This window comes from Daktulosphaira vitifoliae, unplaced genomic scaffold, assembly GCF_025091365.1.
Source record: "Daktulosphaira vitifoliae isolate Bord-2020 unplaced genomic scaffold, ASM2509136v1 Scaffold_100, whole genome shotgun sequence".
Classification (NCBI taxonomy): Eukaryota; Metazoa; Arthropoda; class Insecta; order Hemiptera; family Phylloxeridae; genus Daktulosphaira; species Daktulosphaira vitifoliae.
Window position 1 is genome coordinate 15,754 of NW_026099669.1, and position 21,589 is coordinate 37,342.

The window sequence follows — 21,589 nt, forward strand, 5'->3', positions numbered from 1 at the left end:
CATTAATTATTCAAAGTATTAATCGCTTTTGGTACAAATCCATTTTTTAGAATAAATTATCCAATGACCACCGAATTATCCAGCAAAACAACATCAATGAATATTAAATATATTTAATAGTATAATACAATAATTATTTCATTTTTTATTGTTGTTTTAATGATATTAGATATAGTTGGAAATATATGTTAAATGTTTTCAGATTCACTGGTCTTCGAGATATACTGATTGCATCATTTTAGCGCAATTGAATATTTTTTTATAGAATAGGTACTCACGCTTTCCATTTGTCGAATATTGGAAAGCTCAGTGTGTACAACTGCATTCCAATACAAGTTTATAGGTGAGAAGAACAAATAATTATCACTTCGATCAAGTCAATATAAATAGTTACACGTACAACTATAGAGATATTGCATAGTGAGAGAGTTTAAATTTATAACAACACTATGTAAACCACGTCATTTGAAATTTACGACTCTTAAAAGATACGGTACTTATACAACAATATAAATTTTTAGTTTCTCAACAAATATCAATGATCTTTGTTATAAAAAAAACAAATAAATTATCTTGGCACTGAGCTTGCTATTTACAAATAAGCATCAAATGCATTCGATTTCAAGTTGAAAACATATTATTTGAAAATTATTTTTCTTCTATCTCCTTTATTAAAAATAAAATAAAACCCTTATTCGCAATTATTTTATTAAATTTATTTTCCTAATAAAATATAATCTACTAAAACGATTTATTATATATTTAATAACTTATTTTTAATGAGTTTTACAAAAAATTGATAACATATATTCGTTTAAACAAAGAACAGTATTATTTTTATTTATTAAAAGTAAAAAAACTGTAGCTTTCTATACAAACCAGAATAATCAACATTTTTTAACAAAAAACTGAATTTAATACTTAGGTATCAAATGCATTCAAATAAAAAGTTCGAGAAGTTTAAAATTTGTTTTTTTTTTTAATTATGTGCGTTACTATTATTGATGGTGGCCAGCTCAGGCCCAGTAATGTAAAATTTGACTTAAAATATTAAAAAGAAGATTTTTGACGTTTGAAAAAATTCTTAAAAAAAGTTTATTACGTGGATTTTACATCCTACATTCAAGTAAAATACCTGTTTGGCTCACTGCTTTTTTTATGATGATTAATGAGTTAAAAAATGTGTAATCTCCTCTCCTCGTCAAAATATTAAGTTTCGACCAAGTTAGAAAATAATTTGCTTTTTAAAAACCCGAAAATCCTACGAGACAAATTAAGTATACTTTAAACGTTCCCAATGTAATGGCTTCAACGGGTATAGAAAAAGATCAAATTACTCCTACGATAAAATATTTTCGATCATTATTCGATAAAATAATATTTTAAATTAAATAATTCTGAAAAATGTTCAAATTGTAGTAGTTGTGTCTAAAAATGTATTGTGGTTAAATCAAAATGGAGGAAAACGAATAACCGTCAGGATTGTTATAACATGTCGAGATTTGTCTATTTCCATTATGCCTAAGTAATGAATAAAAATAACTGTATTTATTCGAGGCGGGAGAATTTGAACCTTTAAAAATGTCTTTGAAACCAAATTATTTTGTTTATTGTATTAAAATGAACATCTCTCCACAATGAACCGCAAAATACGTAAAAATTTTGATTCATAACATTTATCAGCATTTGATGTGATTGTTTGTTGTTAACGGTATCGCAAAATTACCGTTCAGAGTTCACTGAAGTATTTCAAAAGGAACATAACAATTTTTTATAGGACATCCAACAAAATACCTAAGCCTTCATACAAAAATAGAAGAAAAAAAATGTTAAAACATGTTCACAGTCACGTAGTCTATGGAATTTTAGATTGGCCAGACTCTTTTTATACTTAACTTAAATACAACCCTCAACAAATTGAAAGTTCAATCAATTGCATCAAGTATAAATAACGAGTTAAGGATTATACACACTAAAATCAACCTAAATTAAAACGAATAAGTAATATACGTTGATTATATTTTGTTTAATTTTATATTTTTAGCATAAATTATACAGAGTGTTCAATATATCAATTGTAGAAAGAGTATTGTGCACAAACATTCTAACAAAAATAAATTATGGATATAATATCGAACATATTGCACTCATAGTGCGGATAAATCATATATATATTACATTTTGGTACAACTCGATACAGTTAATAATTTCTGAATAATATTATAANATATTTTACATTTTGGTACAACTCGATACAGTTAATAATTTCTGAATAATATTATAAAATTTGAATTGAACTTAATAAACTGTTAATTGCAAAATCATAGTGACCCACGTAAGACAAAATATAGTAACTCCAACGGGAAGTCGAAATTTTGAAGTAATTTATTTCCAAATATGTACTTTTTTTCGAGATGCAATTATATGCGATTTGTCTGTCAGGAAACAGCGCAGAATGTGTCCAGATGTTGTAAAATAAAATTGAACGTTTATTGTACCACACGAATAAATTACCATAATCAAAGTAGGTTATCCTTGCGACATTTTTTCCGAGTATTATCCAAAATTAGGTTTTGGGAAACTAATGTAATTTAAGGTATTTCAAATACAAGATATTTTTTCCATTAATCATTTCATCCCGTCAGGTATTTATTTCGATGACTCACTCAGAGTGTACCGCTAAAACGGGAACCTTAAACTATCTAGTTTTTTTGTAATTTTCATCATGACGAGGAAAGTAACAAGAAACCTGTAAATAAAGACGCACTTTATTGTCAACCACATCAATGTAAGACCAATGCGGTTTTTTAACCATTATTGAATAGGTTATGGACGGTACAATTGAACAGCATTCATTGTACCGCTGCAGGTAGGCAAGCGATGGTCTATTACAACCATAACAGGTCAAGTGCAGTTCCCATTAGAATAAATGATAAACAAACGATTATAGATATTTTCAGCCCCTGCTGATTCTGAGTCCTTTTAGTTCAGACGCGACCGGTAGTCTCAAAGCGAGATTTCCGGTTACTTCCGGAAAACCCTAGACCGTTATATTTTAATAATTGTTAAAAACGCCACAACAACCTTTTTTTAGCGATCGAGCTGACACGTTTCGACCTATTAAATCAAGGTACCGTAAAAAATGGTTTTTTTTTAACGATTTCATCTTTTCAGAATTTTGTTCTGAGAGTTTGTACGGTTACTGTAAAAAAATAAATAAATAATAATTGAAGTTTTTTGAGTGATCCATGTAAATAACGCGGCGTTGAGGTATGCCAAAAAGCGAACGGGTTTAGACGGCCAACGAATAAAGAGCGCAGTTAAAACAATAACGCTAGTTGTGTTGCATGCCATCGATGTTTCAAGGCAGTTAGTAATTGTACACATATTTTCAAATTATTAATTCTGTTAAACGTTATCAAGCGACACGCGATTTGTTCAATCTTTTCAATGTCGTTTGGCCCTTGACGTGCCTTTACACAGCCGTCGTAATGGCCTATATGTTCAACTCGAGTCACGACTGGACTTTGCTGTTTTTTTACTTTATTACATGGATATTAACACTAGATGGCTGTGGTAAACCACAATAATAATATACCACACACACACACACACTCTTAAGTACACACGTGTTGTGCCGTTCCGGTCATCCGTTGAGGAAACGGGACGAGTTCGCGGCGTTTCTTATCCCGTTTTCACGGTCACGTATCCGCCGGCTTCTTTTTGATAGTTTTTTACTGCTCGTTTTTTTTTTCGGTTGGGCAAAACAGTTTAACAAACAAAGAAACGTGCGTCCGTTCCAATGACCACCAGGACCAATAACGGCAAAACACTGTCATGTTTTATCGATAAATTTCTCCTCGCCCAGTACACTTACCCTGGCTGCGAGTGTCGCCACCGTCTAAAAAACACCCGCCCTCGTGTGTGGCTTCTGATATTGACGATGTGTCGTCAGCCTGTTAAGTATTGTTTTGTTTTATTTTTGTACGTTCTTGCGGCCTGCGATGGTTATTTTTATTATTGTTATGCGCACGCCTGACGGTAACACGTGTGTAAATTACAGGTCAAGTGGCAATTTACAAGCTGTCGGCCGCATAATAAGACAATGAATACTGAACTGTATGAACGACGACTGGCCGGCACAACAACTAATTAGTTCCGTTTAAGTCGGACCGCGCGACAACCGACCCGTTCGCATAGGCTTTATATGGTTTTTTCCAATATTTTTTACCTATTTCCAATAATACGTATGAACGTTGTTTTAATTTAATTTATTGTTTTTTTAACGATCACGGTGGTATTTATAATAATACCGGCTCGTCCGCACTGCCCGGCCATGTACGATTTCCAATGACAGGCGAACACAATCGCTGCTAATATTTTGTTATTTTATTTTCCCATGTATTCTTTGTTTTAGGCTCCGAAGGGCCTCTCTTCCGACACCCTCACAACAGAGACCCGGTGGGGAATCTGTCTCGATAACAAACGAACGTGTCGCGCGTGAAAATAATTATTCGGATACGCATATTTAATATATATTCCCTACAATTAAAATCCATCGTTACAGAACGGATCTGACAGACAAAACGCACGTGTAGAGTGTGTAATAGTATAATAGTTTAATAATAGTAATTATAATTATTATAATATATAATAATAACCGTCATTATTATAAATGTTTATAGGCAATTAAAATATCACAGACAATACTTACAAAAGGCGAACATGTTTAGAAGGGTATCTCGATCGCGATACAACAAATAGTATTTACATATAAATAAATGGCTTCGACGAAGACCGAGCAAAGAAAAAGATAAAAAAGAAGTGAAAAAAAAGACAGAGGAATTTGATTAGACTACAATTAAAAATAATACTTAATAATAATAACAACTATGACTGTATATAGAGTTTAACAAAACTAGAATAATATTAATTATAATATTTTGATTTTACGTTACGAGTATAAAAAAAAAAAAAAACAATTCAATAAACATATACAACGTATATAACAGTGCGGGTAACCGTTCGGTGTACCAAAATAATAATAATAATAATAATAATTAATAGATCGTTTAAAAATCATTTAAACTAAAACACGTTCGATATAAGTGTAAATAAATAAATACTCAACGATAAAAATGAAATTAATAATAAATAAATAAATAAATAAAAACGACGACGACGAAAAAGGAGGATGAAAACTTAATAGGTTTCGTATGCACAGTAAGACATGACGATTTTAATTAATTACAATAATAATAATTAAGTATCGATAATAATCGTCGTGGAAAACACTAAAACATTATTAATAAATAGTTGGGCCCTGACATGACCTCGGTGGTTTTTGATGACTCGATTACCTAACCGCGAATAGGTAGTTTGATTTCGATTGCGGTGGCCGGTGACGATTTGGTAGCTGCCGTTGTTACGTTGGCGTCCGGTAGGAACTGGGCGACATTATTTTTTCGTTTTCAGGAATTCGAACACTTGAATGATATACTGAAGGCTGGTGATGTACTCCCGAAGAATTAGCCAGTCCCTCAGCGACCGATTGTCCGCCGATGATCTCGATTCGGCCGGCATGATGTCTCGCGATACGGGCGGCGTCGCCGTCTCGTTTATTTCAATGATGGCCACCGATATCTCGCACAAGACCTGAAAACGAACAAGGAAATCATTACAACTGTTCGTGCACACCATACGGAAACACTATGCGGAAAACACTTACAGCTCTTAGCTTGAATGTGGCCTCTTTGAAATCCTTGGAGTACGGCAGGCGGTCCCTGTCCTGGTCCCAGGACACTTGTTCTAGACCGACCGCCAAATTTTGCATGCCCACGTTGACGGCGTGCAGTACGTCCTTGAGCGTAAGGCTGTCCAGGTACGGCTCGTCCAGGGGCACGTCTAGTTCCTTGGGCATGTATTCGGCTTGTTGCAACCACACCAGAGACGTATCTTTCCATACGTCGTGGTGTTGTTTAACGTCTACGTGGAACGTTTCGCTGACCTAGGGACACATGAGATTTTCATAAAATTAATCGTATCCAATAAAATCATAACAATCGTGTAGGTTATCCGATCATATACGATTCCTCTCCGTCGAGAATGAACGACGGTCTAGGGGACATCGCGGGACACCGTTATTACGACCGATCGTTTACGAGCGGCGGTTACGGTCAATCCCGTACGCTAGCGGGGCACGTCCGAGAGCGGAAGAGATAAGGCGGCGGTAACAACTCGGCGTTCGATGGAAACACCGGACGAGTGTATTTTCGGTTTTGGCAATCAATAGTGTTGACACGTTGGAACAGGTGAGATGCTAAAACGTCGATCAGATGAGATTAAAGGGCGCCTTGAGCCACTCGGCGGGTGGCAAGAAAACGCTGCGGTGTGGCAACACGGTCGAAAAAACCATATTTATCGTGGTGGCTACCTGTGAGGCGGAACGTCTTCAGTGTCTACGGACGAGGAACTTTTGATAAATGTATTTTTTATGTAGACTACTCGATGTTGTTAACAAGCCGAAAATCACACGCACAGCGCGTTTACATAACAAATCAATCGAGTGTGTGTATAACAAAAACCGAATATATTTTGTGTGTGGCAGCACATAGTGTAGTCGCATAATAGCGCCTACGGAATCCGAAAAAAATAACCGAACGTTGGGAACCGGCGCTGTTCGAACCGAGTGATGAGTCGACACATTCGGTCAGTGACATGTGTACGATTTTTTTCAATAATTTTGTTTTGATTTTTCATTTTGTAAACAATAATAGTGTACACAGAACGCGGCTTCTCTCCGTCCGATTGGGTCGCCGTCGTTGGCTGCGCCCGTCGTTAGATATAATACTGTTGTATATGAAACCATCAGCGTATTTAGAGCTTTCTCTCACGGTCGTCGACGGCGCCGGTGCCGATAGCGATCCACTAAAACTGCGGATCTAAACAGAATCGGTTTTTTATTCGGCACTTTTTTTTTTCCGTGGAAAACTTTTAGCGGCAGTGGCCTTCTGTCGACGTTTATCGAATGCCCTACAATTAAAACAATACTTGTCGGCTGCAACAATCGCATTGTTTCTCAATGGAAAAACACGGACGGTGACAACGACAGTACATTACAATACGCTAAATCGCTAGTTTCAAGTAGATCAAAGAACAGTTTTTTCCCATAGATGATAGCCGTTTACGGATGCACTTTTTTTGCGCGTCGGACAAGATTTTTATAGTCATAATGACGAATAAATGACCCAAATATCATGTTGTAAAATCTAAGTATAAATACGTTCTAATTGAGATTATTTAGTCGTGCGATTATTGTTATTACCGAATTCGCGTTATACATACTGCGTTGTTGCACAAAGATCTTCATTGTAAACATTAAACGTACACAATTTTTGTTTATTTTTAAAAACGATTACCGCACGAAAACGTGTCTGTCTATCCTTGTACGGGGCAAACTACTGTGCATCTAAACGGTTCTAAAACCAAAGTTTTCATTCGGACTTCGATCGATGTCAGACTAGACAACCCTAACGATTACTCAGACACTCTGAGTATTTTTTAGATTGCCTAGTTGTACAATTATGAGCCGTTTGCATTCGTGCACCTTCGATTATCTGAGATGGTACACGATTTTGCTACCGCGGGTGAGAGATAACTATCAAAGGCCGGTGCACGTTGGTGCGAACATTGTTGTGCTGTGTGGTATCCGGTTACCGATAAGAATCGACTGCGCGTCATAAGCAATCCGTAGGCGAATTCTTAAGACGGTTTTCGAGGAAAATAAAAAAAAAAAAGTGCCGTGACGTTTCTGTCATAACATCTTTCTTTTCTCTCTTACTCACATACGGTTTCGTTCTCACTGCGCTCTCGCCACCCGCAATACAATGAATGACTCCAGTACATTGATTTCGCTGAAAAAGCGACTCTGGGCGGCGGCGACACGCAGTCTGTAAAAACATTCTAGTCACCAGGGACTGGAATGAAACTAAAAAAAACGGAACCTTTAAATTTTTTAGAACCCGAACCGGAATAGGAATTTTTCAGATAGCCACGAACAAGAACCCAACCGGAACCTGTAAAGGTTCGTTTAAACGGTTCTTAGCCGCCGAGCAGTATTTTATTTGTATAACTCTAACAACGTTTTATATTTTTGATAACAAATTATGTTGGTAATAATTAGTAAAAGCTTCATTATAGTTTGTCAAATCAAAATTTATGAACTAATCAAGAGTTCCAACAATTGTTTGTTGTCCACAAAATATTATATTTCTATTTTTAAAATGATATAATTATACTTAAAATATAATTATGGCCTGTTTGATTACTATACGGCTCTAAATTATTATTATTTATGACTATCGCAGTCACAAAGAGAAATTATAGTAATGTTGTATGCTTGTGGTTTTTTCAACGGACTTTGGCTTGCGTCTTTCTCTAACGCGACAACTGATAAAACGTTTAACATTCTGTACAGCTTTACGGATTTAAAAACAAATTAAACTTCTTTAAAATTTGGTGATTATGATAATTTTGTTTTTATTTTACGTCTTGGCGCGCTGTTGGATTCTATTTCAAATAATACACGTATACTCATTAATAAACGCGTGCCATTTTGTTATGTTAATGACATTTTTTATTAAAATTAATAATATATATAATATCTACCCGAGGTATCATGGGTTGAAGTAAATCTGTTATTAATAATTATTTTATCTACTGTGACAAAAATAAGACATCAACGTGGAAAGACTGTTCTAAAGTGTATCAAGTAAATTTATGTATTTAACAATAACAAAAGATAAGAGTTTTTAAAGTAAAATCAAAATTAATATGTATAAAATTTATTATTTATTATTCTATTAAATAAATGTTATGGATAATTAATTCTGAAATTTATGTTTATACCTGATTATTTTTTATCATGGTTAGTCATATTTATTAGAATTTACTTGTTTACAGTTTTAGATTTTACAATTTGGTTTTATATAATTTTGTCCGAGACTTTGTAATTGATAAATGTATACATTATAACTTCATATTTACACATGAGTCAAAAATGGATGCAAATGAATGTCTCCTTAACCATAAAGTGATGGTATAAGGGAGGGAGATGATTAAAAAAAGTTAATAAGTATAATATGTATGTTGGTTTATTAATGTATCAAATTAGGTTAAAATTAAAATACATTATACAATATTATTACTCTTTAACTGTGAGATTTTAAAGAAATTCTTGTGTCAAAGCGAAAGGCGATTCACCATCACACCTCCCCCCCCTTATAAACGCCTTACAGCAACCAATATTTTACAACGAACTGGACAGACGTTTGAATATCACATCTGCTAATTTCTGAGACGACTTTAAATTGAACTTTAATTTTGAAGTTTTTAATGAAATTGTAACGATTTGGATGCAACCTATTTTTTTGGAAACCGGAACTTTTATTTTCGAAAACTCGAACCGAACCGGAACCTATAAAAAATATGGTTCCAGTCCCTGTTAGTCACATGCCGATCGCCAAATTATTATTTAAAAACTATAGTCCAATAACGCTGCGTGTGAAGCAAACAACGAAAATCGTTTTTTATGCTTCGACTGACGCAGTTTCGGTTTATTTTTTTGTACGATTCGTAATTCATACATTGCAATTGTTTTACATAAGAATTGAAAAACAATATTTTAATAAGAGAATAATAGACTGTGTGGGTGTAGACGTTGCTGTGACAGCGGTGACCGGTCTTGGGCATTCACAAAACGGTTTCCGCAGGTGTCATAAGTATGAGAATTGCGACGGCTTATCTCCGAGTAAATTCATTCGCATTGTTGTGTTATCTGTGACTTTTTTTTTGTTTAATATCGTCTTGCAGACCTCGAGAAATTTTTATTACAATTAAGACGTACATAAAGAGAAAATGGGGAAAATATTGTCTACTGTTTGAGATATTGTACTGTCCAGCAATTTACCTACAAATATATAAATTCATTGTTGTGGTTTATTTTTTTACATGGAGATGCAGTGCAAAAAAAAAAACACATTAAATAAACTGATTATGAATCGGTGTGAAAAAATGCATTTATGTATGTACTCGCTTTATTTTTAAAAAATGGTGAATGCAAATATATTAATGTGAATGTAGACGACTCATTCCAAATGAATTTACGACAGAAAAATTTTTGATCATTTTCTGAAAGAAATGTGATAAAATATAGTGATGAGCAATTTACAACCTTAGATAAGTCAATAGTCATCAATCGTTACTACAGCAAAAGATTTCGTATTTATATCTCACCCATATTTTAAAAACTAAAACATCTAAGAGTTCTGTGTCAGTATATTTATTATTAAAAACAATTATTATTTTTTTTTTATTCGATAATTTCATAATAAAATATTTATTATTTTTAAACTTGTTTATAAAGTTAAAACTGCGTTTATCTGAAATTGCACCTTTCCGTAAATTATGTGATTTCTATAAAAACCCTATTTTAGAAGACCGCTTTTAATAAAAAAAAATTTGGAAATGCATTCCACATTTTCGATAAATGTAAACGTGAACGTATTTCTTTTTGAAATGGAAATTAGAACAGATTAGGTTTAAAAATAAATATTCCAAACTCTGTTATGAATGACATCGTAATAACGGATGCTGTAAATAGCCCTCTTTTAAACGATACATTGTACTATATATAGTAATGGGGCCGAGTTTTTGTCGAATGATAAACCGTTTTAGAACGATCCGTTTAATAACAACAATAATAATAATATTTATTATATAATATTTAGAATAAACAACAATATTTAACTTACAAAAGCGTTATTTTTAAAGAGCGAACGAATGTGGTGCGTTTAATCTTATTACAACGATCAAAATTTAATTAGATTTTGTTACACATAATTTTTTTATGATTAGCCGCTGTAATCGAGTATACATATATCGCCTATGCATAGCAGTCGTGGGTTCTGAGAATCCAAATCAGGTCAAATACTACCCGAATGGGTTGCAGTGGCTATTGCTCACGACCGCAGTGTTTACAAGACGCCAAATTCGGGATGATCGATACGTTTGCAAAAGTAATTTCAGACTATATACGATGTGTTTACAAATTTTACTTTAGTAAATAAAGCCATTCGATAATTAGGTTAAGCACATCGGTTTTACTGGAATAATATGACAATTCTTTGGTTACATCGATTTGTAAAATAATGTGAAACGCAACGAGGAAAAATGACACATGTAATTATTTGTTGTAAATACATTGATGTACTGAAGGTAATGTTATGGTTATTGTGTCGGTGCGTAGGGGTACACAAGTGTTGGACATTAATCAACGAGAGGAAAAAATGTGTACCCGAAGTAAACTAAAGTGATCCATAGATTTAAAAATACAAACAATGTATTGTCCGTCAATTGTGCATACGTTTATTTACACCTGAAGGATATGACACAATATCGTACAAATTATTGATTGTATAACAATTTTACAATGAACTTGTGTTGTAAAGTTCGCTAAATTAGACTCGATTTAGGCGTAAAAAAATCTTTTCGAAATAAAATGAATGCAATGGATTTTCAATGTCCGAATGTAATTCCTTCGAATAAAAAACTGGATGTTTTCTTCGTATCATTATTTTGACTTTTGATACATACATTTTAATGAGTTTGACCTACGGTGACTTGAATGAGTGGTCGTGAGGTTTGTTATAAAAATATTTTGATTCGCCTAATTCGACAAATGTTATTAACACATATGGCGTGTCTAATGCAATTTTTTACGCTTTTGTAACGGTTCCACCCCTTGGACGACCTTTTCAGACGGTTGCGGTACCAAAAACCGTTTCGAATCGAAGGTACATCATTCGACTGTTGCAGCCGCCGTTTCATTCATTCGTACCGCCATTGTCCCCCTCCGAATGCTGAGCACGTGCGGCGCCTCGCACGGTTAGCGATTCATAGTAATAATGATGGAGTTATAAACGGTATTTATAGTATCGTTACAATATTATCATGATTAGCGTTTGCTTATTCAGACACTCGATCAGATCGACACGGCGCGCAATAATATACAGCGTTGAAGAAACATGCCGAAATGGATAAATCGATCTTCGCCCGTTAGTAAATTAACCGATATCGGTCGTGCAAACAAAACAATAAAAAAGTACCGTTAAAAATGACTTGACCGAACGTGCAAAAACAATTCTACCGACCTAACAACGGTTGGTTTTGATATGATACTTCGGAACGCGTTTCCGGGGAAAATAACGACGAAAAAAATAAAAAAATACTCACGAATGATCCGGCAAACTGTTCGGCGTGCATCAGTGCGTTGCTGGCGGACACGGCCACGCCATCGATGACGTCCACCAACCGTCTGGGGTCCGAGTCTATCATGTCATGGCCTCCCATGCCGCTTCCGCCTCCGCTACCGGAACCGCCGCCGTTGCAATTGCTGCCGGGACCGCAGTTCATGTCGTCCATCATTTGCATGCCGCAAGGGTTGTACCAAAACGGCGTGCCCGACGGTTGACTGGACGACTCGTCGGAAGACTGATGGGAATGCAGTGACGACGGTATGGGAGCTGGCATGGTGCAGGGTACTAAGATCAGACCGATGACGAACGAACCAGCTGGAAAAAAATAAAAAAAACGTGTAACAATAAATGCGCAATATTTCACGGGCCAGCCCAATGGAAATGTCGTGTGTCTCTTGACCAATGTGCCGCGCGTACAATACCGACACTGGCGAACGTAATTAGCGCGGAGAAAATGTCATTGTGCGATTTGTGGTCAGACCCTCCGCCCGTCACCGGGTTCGTCATATACAACTTTGTAGAATCAAAGAGAACACGCAACATGCAGTCGATGAACAGCGTCGTGTGTTAGTAACGTGGATAGCCGGTCTAAGGTATGCGGCTGCGTTATTTACTCGTGTCTCGAGATGTGTACTTATTTTTTTAATCCGTTTCTATTAGACGAGATCGGTATGTCGGCCGGCACCCCCAATTAGTAGACACGGTACAAATCGCTGGAGGGGAACGCGTTTGCACTATGCAGAAAACGCGGGGAGGACGGTAGCAGGGGATGAGAATGGCATATTGTCGTTTCCGAGCGGTGGCTGCTAATCGGCTCTCTCACGGGGGCACATTACTGGCTAATTATTGTTGTCCGTTTGTGTGTGGTATTGTTGTCACGGGGACCACACACGCGAGCGAGGACGAAAACGCGTTCAACAGTTGTCCTCGTCATAGGCGGTACTGTATTCTTTACATTTTTTTTATGTATTATTACTTTTTTTTTTTGCAAAAGCTCGCCGAACGATTATCGAGAAATCCGCGGCAAACTGCTGATTTTCACGATATTTTCCCTATATATATATATATTTTTTTTTTTATTGTTACTAGCAAAACGATGGGAATAACCTGATCGTTGCGCGTTGTATAATTATCACGACGTTTGCAAGTAATAACAAAAATTAGAAATATTCTGACGGGAAAAAATCAAAAGAATTCGAGTCTCGGTGAGCACCTAGACACATAGAAAATAAAAAACATGATAACAACGGGTTTTTTTTTTTAAGAAAGATTGTATCTTATTTCTAACGAGTGTTTTAATAACTGGCGTTTGTCAAATTTGCCATAGGGACATATGTATCATCGAAAAGAAACCGATCGTAACGCTAGTTAATGACCAAACGCGTTTTCCCCCGTCAGGTTCGCGTCTACGTGTTTTATTCATGGGTTTTTTTTACCGCCGACAAGTCGGTATTGTGGAAAAGCGATCACGTTAATGTACACTGTAGTTGCAATGCGTGTACTTGCAATAGTGTTGGAGATTCATAAAAACTGCCGAAAACACTTAGTCCAGCGTATCACGAAAATATTCGTATGTACAAAAACGGTATCGACTATTATTATTATATTGTTCTTATTCCGTCGCTACTATTTGTTGCCGTCGACGGCGATGACGTGTGAATTGTGTTATACACACACACGCACAAACAAATAAGTGTGTGTTTGTACAGAATGTAATAATGTCGTTGATATTATTGTGCTCTGTCGATTCTGCTGCAGTCGAACCGAATGATTATAACGAATACGATATCGATCGGACGCCAACAGTAGGCGTGAGTAATTTGTAAAATCACGGCAGTTTAATTGAAGAAAACAGATAAAAAGAAGAGCGGCATAATATCGAGAGAGAGAAATTCGGCTGTACAGGTAAACACGCGCACGTGTGTATTATTACAGATTTCGGAAATCGTCATCCGGAAGCGACTGATGACTCATTGGGGTCGCGATCATATACCGCCGCCGCCGTCTCATCGATGATGCCAATAAGATTTTTTTATCTTCTACTCGCATGGAATCGTTTTTTACACGCGATTATCATACTCGTCACCGCCGCCGATCGGTTGAGGTCAATACAAATTCAATGGTACGGTTAAAAGTGAAAATAAAAACGTGTCGTACATTTTCTCGTGTATTCGATTAAATTTTTATTTTAATTGTCATCACAATGTGATTTGTGGATTCAGTGACTGGCTGTCGTCCAGAGCGCTATAATGATTTTCACACATCTCCCTTACTCAAAAGACTGCGCAGACATAACAATATCGGGCACCGAGCAATACATTATAATAATATCGTTATTATTATACACAATTAATATATACATATGAGTGTACAGTCTAGTGCGACGATTATAATGTCGTGATAAAGAAAACGCTAACGTGTCGCGATTAGAACGGATTGTTCCTATTTGAGTTACTATTATAATGACTGAAACATTGAAAACGTCAGTTTTTTGCTTTCAACGGCGTTTTGCAAATACGACGTTGGCGATGAGACACGGGCCGACCCAACCGAGACGTGATCTATACTGGAAAGGGGAAGGGGCGAGTGTAAGTCAAGCATGGGGAAAACTCACCGATGAAAAGCCGATTGTATCTTCCGTTGTAGTTGGGGGCGAATCTCCGACGACCGCGAACGGTCCGGGGCTCGGTTTGACGCCGACAGTGTTCGCGGTAGCAATCCACGCATACCGCTTCCAAAGTGTCCATTGTACGTTGATAATAATTAAAAATGTTTATTTATCGATTACGCGAAAAAATAATAACATTAATCAAATAGAAAACGAGTGTAAACTTTTTAAGTAATTGTGCACAGCGATCGTGTGTGCCGACGACACTTCACTTGGTAATAATACAAATTTTACTGTTATCGAAGTTCCGCCAGCGAACCGGTGCGACGAATAATGCGACAAAAATGTAGTGTACACTCGACGGTTAGCGGCGAGAGATTGTCGATGACGGTCGTGTGAAGTACGATAATTTTCAAAAATACAGTCTGCTGTCGCAATACGCACTTGCAACTATGAACGCGTGTGTATGATCGTGAGCGGTGATGATGACCGCTGCGGTATACCGTCGACCAAAAACGATCAACTGAGATAGCCACCTGACTCCGGTGGACATTTAAGTCACGACGGTGTGGACCGGGCGGCGGCGGCAGGAGCAGGAGCAACGGCAGCGGCAACAGTGCCGCCGTCATCGTAAGGGCGGCCCGCCGAAACCCCCACCCGGATTCCTACCGTGGGTTTTCCACCCGGCCGCCGGTTGACCAATGGCGATCTCCCGTACCGAAGGTAGGACCGGCTCAAGGCAACGGGGGTTCATTCATGTATCGCCAACGCCGCAACGGACTCCCCTCCGCGGTCTACACGCGGACACTCACACGCATTCACGTATTGTACGTACACACGAGCGGACGCGCCAGCACACACGCACACTCACATGCGGCGCTCAACACCGGCGGTGACGTCAACGGGCTGTGACACACTGCCGTGGCAGCATGGATCTATCGTGCGTCGGTCGGTCGCGTTTTCTTCAGTCTACCGGGGGTATCCCCAAACGCCGCCCACACCGTGGCCGCAGGAGCCGCCAGTCGCCTTGGCGCACACCGTCCATAGACCACTCGGCTTGGTCAGCGTTGTCTTGAGGTGTCCACGACGGAACATCCGTTATCGGCTTCTGCTAGTCTCCAGTACTCGGAACAAGAACTTCCCTTGTCGCGGAAACTTTTTGTGACCTCGTCAAGTACCATGTGTAATATTCATATATTTTATTACAAGACAAAATCAAGTTAAATTTAAATCGTCCGTTCTGTTTTTACCGTTTCCACGTTTTTACTCGGTTGCTCTGCGCACTCGTACCATTGCTCCTTTGTTGTACGTTAGGGGTGTGTAGCAACCGGGTGGGTTTTATCGGAGGACGTGCCGCTGCGGTTAGCCACTGCGATTACTCCGCCCCTCTCCAATCACTTACGTGCTATTACTGACAGAGGGTTGACGTGTGGGACCGAGAGGCGGCTCATTTAAAACGCCGTTCATCATCATGCGGGTAGGCAATGGTTGAGTATATTTACAGCTAAATTTATTCGTTTTGAGCATAGAATGTTATAATCTATTTTGTTATATCAAAAAGTCAGTTTACAGTAAATACAAGGGGTAGTTGAGTTAAAAGAAAAATAAATTATTTTAGCATTAAAAACACATCTCATATTTTGATTACGTTTATTTATTCTTAATGAATGTATTTCACCATATTGTTCAAGTGAATTATTCGAGTTACGCACATAGTATTTTTTGATCGAAATAAAGCTCCCCATTACTACTCGACCAACATTGAGAATATTCAGTATGTTATGCAAGGGCGTATTTAAGGGGTATGATCGCCTCCCCCGGATCAGTGCTTTCGATATTTTTTTAGGTTAAAACTTATAAATATGGCTCTGAACGCCTTTGTTTTTTTAGTGGTCACTTTGATTCTTATCAAACAAATTTTACTAGTATGCCTGGAAATGTAAAACAAATTAATTAATTCCCTTAAAAATTATTTCTAAATACGCTCCTGTACAATTAAGCTGTGCGTCTACACTTTTAAATCTCAATCAACTTCAATAAACATTTATTCAAATTCAAATTATACATCAACTGTCAAATGTAAGAGTTCTCGAAAAATAAACTACGATATCATAATTTTTCTATTCCTATTCTACTAATGTCAAATTTAAATGTTAGACTAGAGATGCTAAAAAAACAATATTGATATTAAAAAAACAATAATTACAAGTTTTAGCTCATATTTTACTTGAAACAAAATTTTATTTATAAATAAACAAAAATAATTAAGGGAGAGCCTTGAAGTATTTTCAATAAGTAGTAAATCAATATATATTTTCCAAGTTTTTACCAATTAATAATATTGTATAATTATTTAATTCCTCCCGTTGAGACATCTAATCGTCAAGTGTTGTTTAAAAGTTAACACAAAGTTATAGATAAGTATAGAAATGTCGGAGAATGAAAAATTATAGTAATAAAATACATGAAATGTGAAATTGTTTTGACTTGTGGGTGTAAGAAAAGAAATTAATTTATTAGACTCGTGTAAAACATGCTACCTGTCTTGACACATGGTGTTGACACGAAGTAGACATTAAAAAGAAAAAAGTCATCACAATTTTATCTGTAGCGAATACAATAAAAAAAAATAAAAAAAATGGTAAAAATAATAAAAATCCAACGCGACCATGAGAAGAATGTAGATAAACGCATTTTTGCATTACAGTATACCGTTGTCTGCACTTTAAAATGCCGCTGCCGCAATTAATATAATGATGATTACGATTGTTATTAACGTCTGCAACTGTGTGGTAATTGTAAAAAACCGTTAATAACCAATACACTAAATAGCCGCTGAACTATTCTTCAAGTCCCATAGATTTACATAGATAAACATTAAATAAGAACTGACAGCGAGTTTATATTTAAAATTCTGTTAAAAAATATTAAACACAAGACCTCAAATTATTATATAATTGTTATTTTAATATAATGTAAATATTTTCAATTTGATAACATCAAATAACGTTAATATTTTCATTTTCTATGTTACTGCCGTGTTAGTTTGTATGATTATTTTTGATTGCATATAACTATAAGCAAAAATAATAAAAATGAAGAGCTCTGTGCAAAAACAAGGTAACTCCATTTTTCAAAAACTTTCGGGAAACTAAAAAAACTAGAAAATTTTAATATGTACATCTGAGAGAAAATGAAAAACATATTTTGTTTCTCATAATAATTATATATTATGTCTTGGTAAGGCGTATTCGTTATACTTACCGTAAAAAAGAACCGTCAAAATCTGATTTTGAAAAATAAAAATTTATCTTGTTTTTGCACAAATAAAAAATAATAAGCGAGTGTCAAAGGTAATCATCTAGTGGCTCATTTAATTGTTTATTTGAGAGTATATATACTTAACGCCTTTGGTAATATTCGAGGACTCGGAAATAATTGTTCATATTTTACATGCGTCAATAGTGTCAAAACTGAAATTGTACGAATAAACACTCATTAAGTCGGTGCGGTTTTTTTACTTGCGATGAATACAACAGAATAATATGATACGCCGTCATTTAATCGAACGTTTACACTTGAGCAACCACAACGCCTCCAACACGATGTCGTAACGGTGCAATTAGTGAGCAGTACTTCCGATAGCGAAAGAAAAGAGGTTGTAATCCGATAAAAGTTAGGGTGGTCGAGACCCTTGTCGGTTTCCCTGAATTCTCATAAAAATCTAATTATTTCCTCACTCGCACTGGTACCATGAATTTGACGTCATCGAGTCAACCGTAATGTCGCGGGCGTTGTCCTACGACAAAAAACGCACTAATTTCTCTACATCCCAAAGGTGATTACACATATTGTGTCGTATCCTCACCCCCGTCGTTCTTGAAGCACACGGTACTTACTTTGGGTTGTTATACGCTTCCTCTGTCTGTTCTTCGAACAGCTTTTGCTTGAGATAACGTTGGTGTGCGGTACAATTATCTTGTTGCAAAAGAATACGGTGAATCGCCAGGTTCTTTCTAACTAATNGTTGCAAAAGAATACGGTGAATCGCCAGGTTCTTTCTAACTAATCGTCTCTGTAACGAACAAAAATGAAAAATTCATCAATAGAATTCTAAGAATGCACGTCGTAATTATAAAAAGATTTTTTAAATTTAATGGTTGAGCACGTGAATTCGATGGAATCAAATGACATAACTTTACATTAGGAAGTTTCCGGAAAAATGTTTACACAAAATAAATCAGACGTATAAATTAAAACACTGTAAAGAGACAAATAAAACAACATTACTAGGTATAGATTTTTTTAAATCTTTTAACTTTAAAGTTCAAGTTAATGATGACTCTTTTAAAACAAAATTTTGATTAATATAATAAATATAGCTCTTATATAAATAGCTCATAGAAAATGCTATTTTTGGTAACAACTATACATGTCAATGAAAAATAGTTAATTAAGACAGTTATTAAGAGTAATAAATTATTTATCAAAGAAAAGTTTCCTTCATAGATTAATTTACAAACAATGGTAATTATGGAAGTAGTAAAACTTTTTCCAGTGTGTACCCAAAGAACTTTATAAAAAGTATATTATTTTTTATTAAAATAAACCCACCATCTTAAAAATGGCGATTCAAACTTTAACTAAATGCAAATATTTCACATGTGTAATAAATAAAATCAATAAACAAATTAAATCTTTGTGTTACTATATAGTTTATCAGTGTCCTAAATTTAAGTAATACACAAAATGGATAATTGAATAAGAGTGTTTCTTATACAATGAAAAAGTTACAATGTTATCTACAAGAATAATTAAAATTGGTAAATAATATGTAAATTGATGTCATAATATATATCAAATAAATGACAGAAGTATTATATAGGCACAATATTATGAGTAATTTAATATAATTTCAATTTATACCTGAACTACTTATACTAAGCATATAATATATAAAAAATGTTATCTAAATGTATCATAGAATATATTACTATTTAGTTAAACTATCGCTTTGACGTTGATTGTTTAATTTTGTATGATTCATTAATATGTAAGTAAAAAATGCACTTGAAATAATTTTCAAACATTATTTCAGTACTCAAAAGTTTAAGCAAGGTATTTAAAACATTACATATTTAGATAAAATTTCAATTTTACTATTTCTTGGATTTAATATAAAAGGAGAATGTAACCATAATCACTATAAATATAAACTTTTTAACTATACACTTGTAGTTAAAACTGTTGTTTTAATTTAATAAACCGACAGTACATTACTTGTGTAGTGTTATATTGTATATTTTTATTATTATGAACTTTTATATAAATTTTCATTTATTTATTTTAATCTATAAGTTACAAGTTTTCATAAAAATATAATTAATTTAATGAATACTTTTATATTTTTAATATAAAAAGAATATTTTACTGGAGTCAGTCAAAATGTAACAACATTATCCAAGGTGGTGCAAATTGTTACAGTTTACTTAATTTTAATATATTATTTTAAAAATAACAAACAAAAATAATTTCTATTATAAAATATTATAATAATAATATCTTTGCGAATTATAACTCGATAGTTATAAAAAATGAATAATGAAATGTCATATTATGCAATTTTATTATTCCCCTTAAAATATTTTAACTGCCCTAAAAAAACTCTTTGGTGAAATCAACAACTCTTTTATTATTTTACATTCAATGATATTTTTTTTATAAATAGATATTTTTTATTAGATGAACTATTTTTTTGTTGATTTTAAAATAACTTGTTCATCTAATCAGTTTTTTATTTTTTATAACAAAAATAATGGTTAATAAAAAACTATGATTAATTTAACAAAAATTTTATTCAAGATATTTTGATAATGTATTTATTGATTTTATCGGAGGATTATTTTTAGCGTNTCAAGATATTTTGATAATGTATTTATTGATTTTATCGGAGGATTATTTTTAGCGTGCGGCATTATTTTTCAACTTAAATGAAATAAATTATTGTTTTTTTACTAAATTCACAAAATAAAAAAAAACATTTCTTCTACTGGTAATAAATATTAGTATAGAAAATTTTCATAAACAACATTATCACACAAAACCACATAGTTATTTTTATGATTTCAAAACAAACAATTAAATAATATTACCTACTGACTAAGAATCAAATATATCTCATCATATATCTTTGGTATCGAAAAATAAAAAGTAATGAATCTACAAACATTTTTTTTGACACAAAAAAACATAATAAAATGTTTATAAATTTTAATACTGGTAAGGTATAATCAATATTTTCACAACATATTTTAAGAATTAATTTATCTATAAAATCATATTTTTGACATAGTCTTATTGTAATTCCAAATTAAAATAGCTCAACAGCTACAAATTGCCCCGTTCTCCCCTACTATAAAACGGCATTTTTTTTTTTAATAATTGAGTGTTAACAAATAACCATAGTCATTCAATATTACGCATGACAAGTATTGACTAGTACTTAAAAAGGCTCTTGGCTTGAAATTTTTTTTCTCACAATCGACCACATAAGAGTATCGTAAAATAACTATTATATCATCAAAATTATGAGAATCGCATATTAAAAATTATTCTAAAATCTAAATTACATATTTAATAATGATTACATATATTTTACTGTGGTAAT

General features: G+C 34.5%; 1 protein-coding gene across 2 annotated transcripts; it reads right to left on the minus strand.

Moving 5' to 3' along the window:
• Window positions 1-4,582: 4,582 nt before the first annotated feature.
• Window positions 4,583-18,962, minus strand: LOC126909063 (uncharacterized). 2 transcript variants are annotated; one of them, XM_050691431.1, is made up of 4 exons: window positions 14,929-17,069; window positions 12,292-12,629; window positions 5,729-6,007; window positions 4,583-5,655 (listed from the first exon to the last, which is right to left on the minus strand). In XM_050691431.1, the coding sequence occupies exons 1-4, from the start codon at window positions 15,059-15,061 to the stop codon at window positions 5,458-5,460; spliced, it is 948 nt and encodes a 315-aa protein (XP_050547388.1). In that variant the 5' UTR covers window positions 15,062-17,069; the 3' UTR covers window positions 4,583-5,457. The 2 variants fall into 2 exon arrangements, with proteins under 2 accessions (XP_050547388.1, XP_050547390.1); XM_050691433.1 differs by lacking the exon at window positions 14,929-17,069 and adding an exon at window positions 18,822-18,962 and having other exon boundaries at window positions 4,584-5,655.
• Window positions 18,963-21,589: the final 2,627 nt, after the last annotated feature.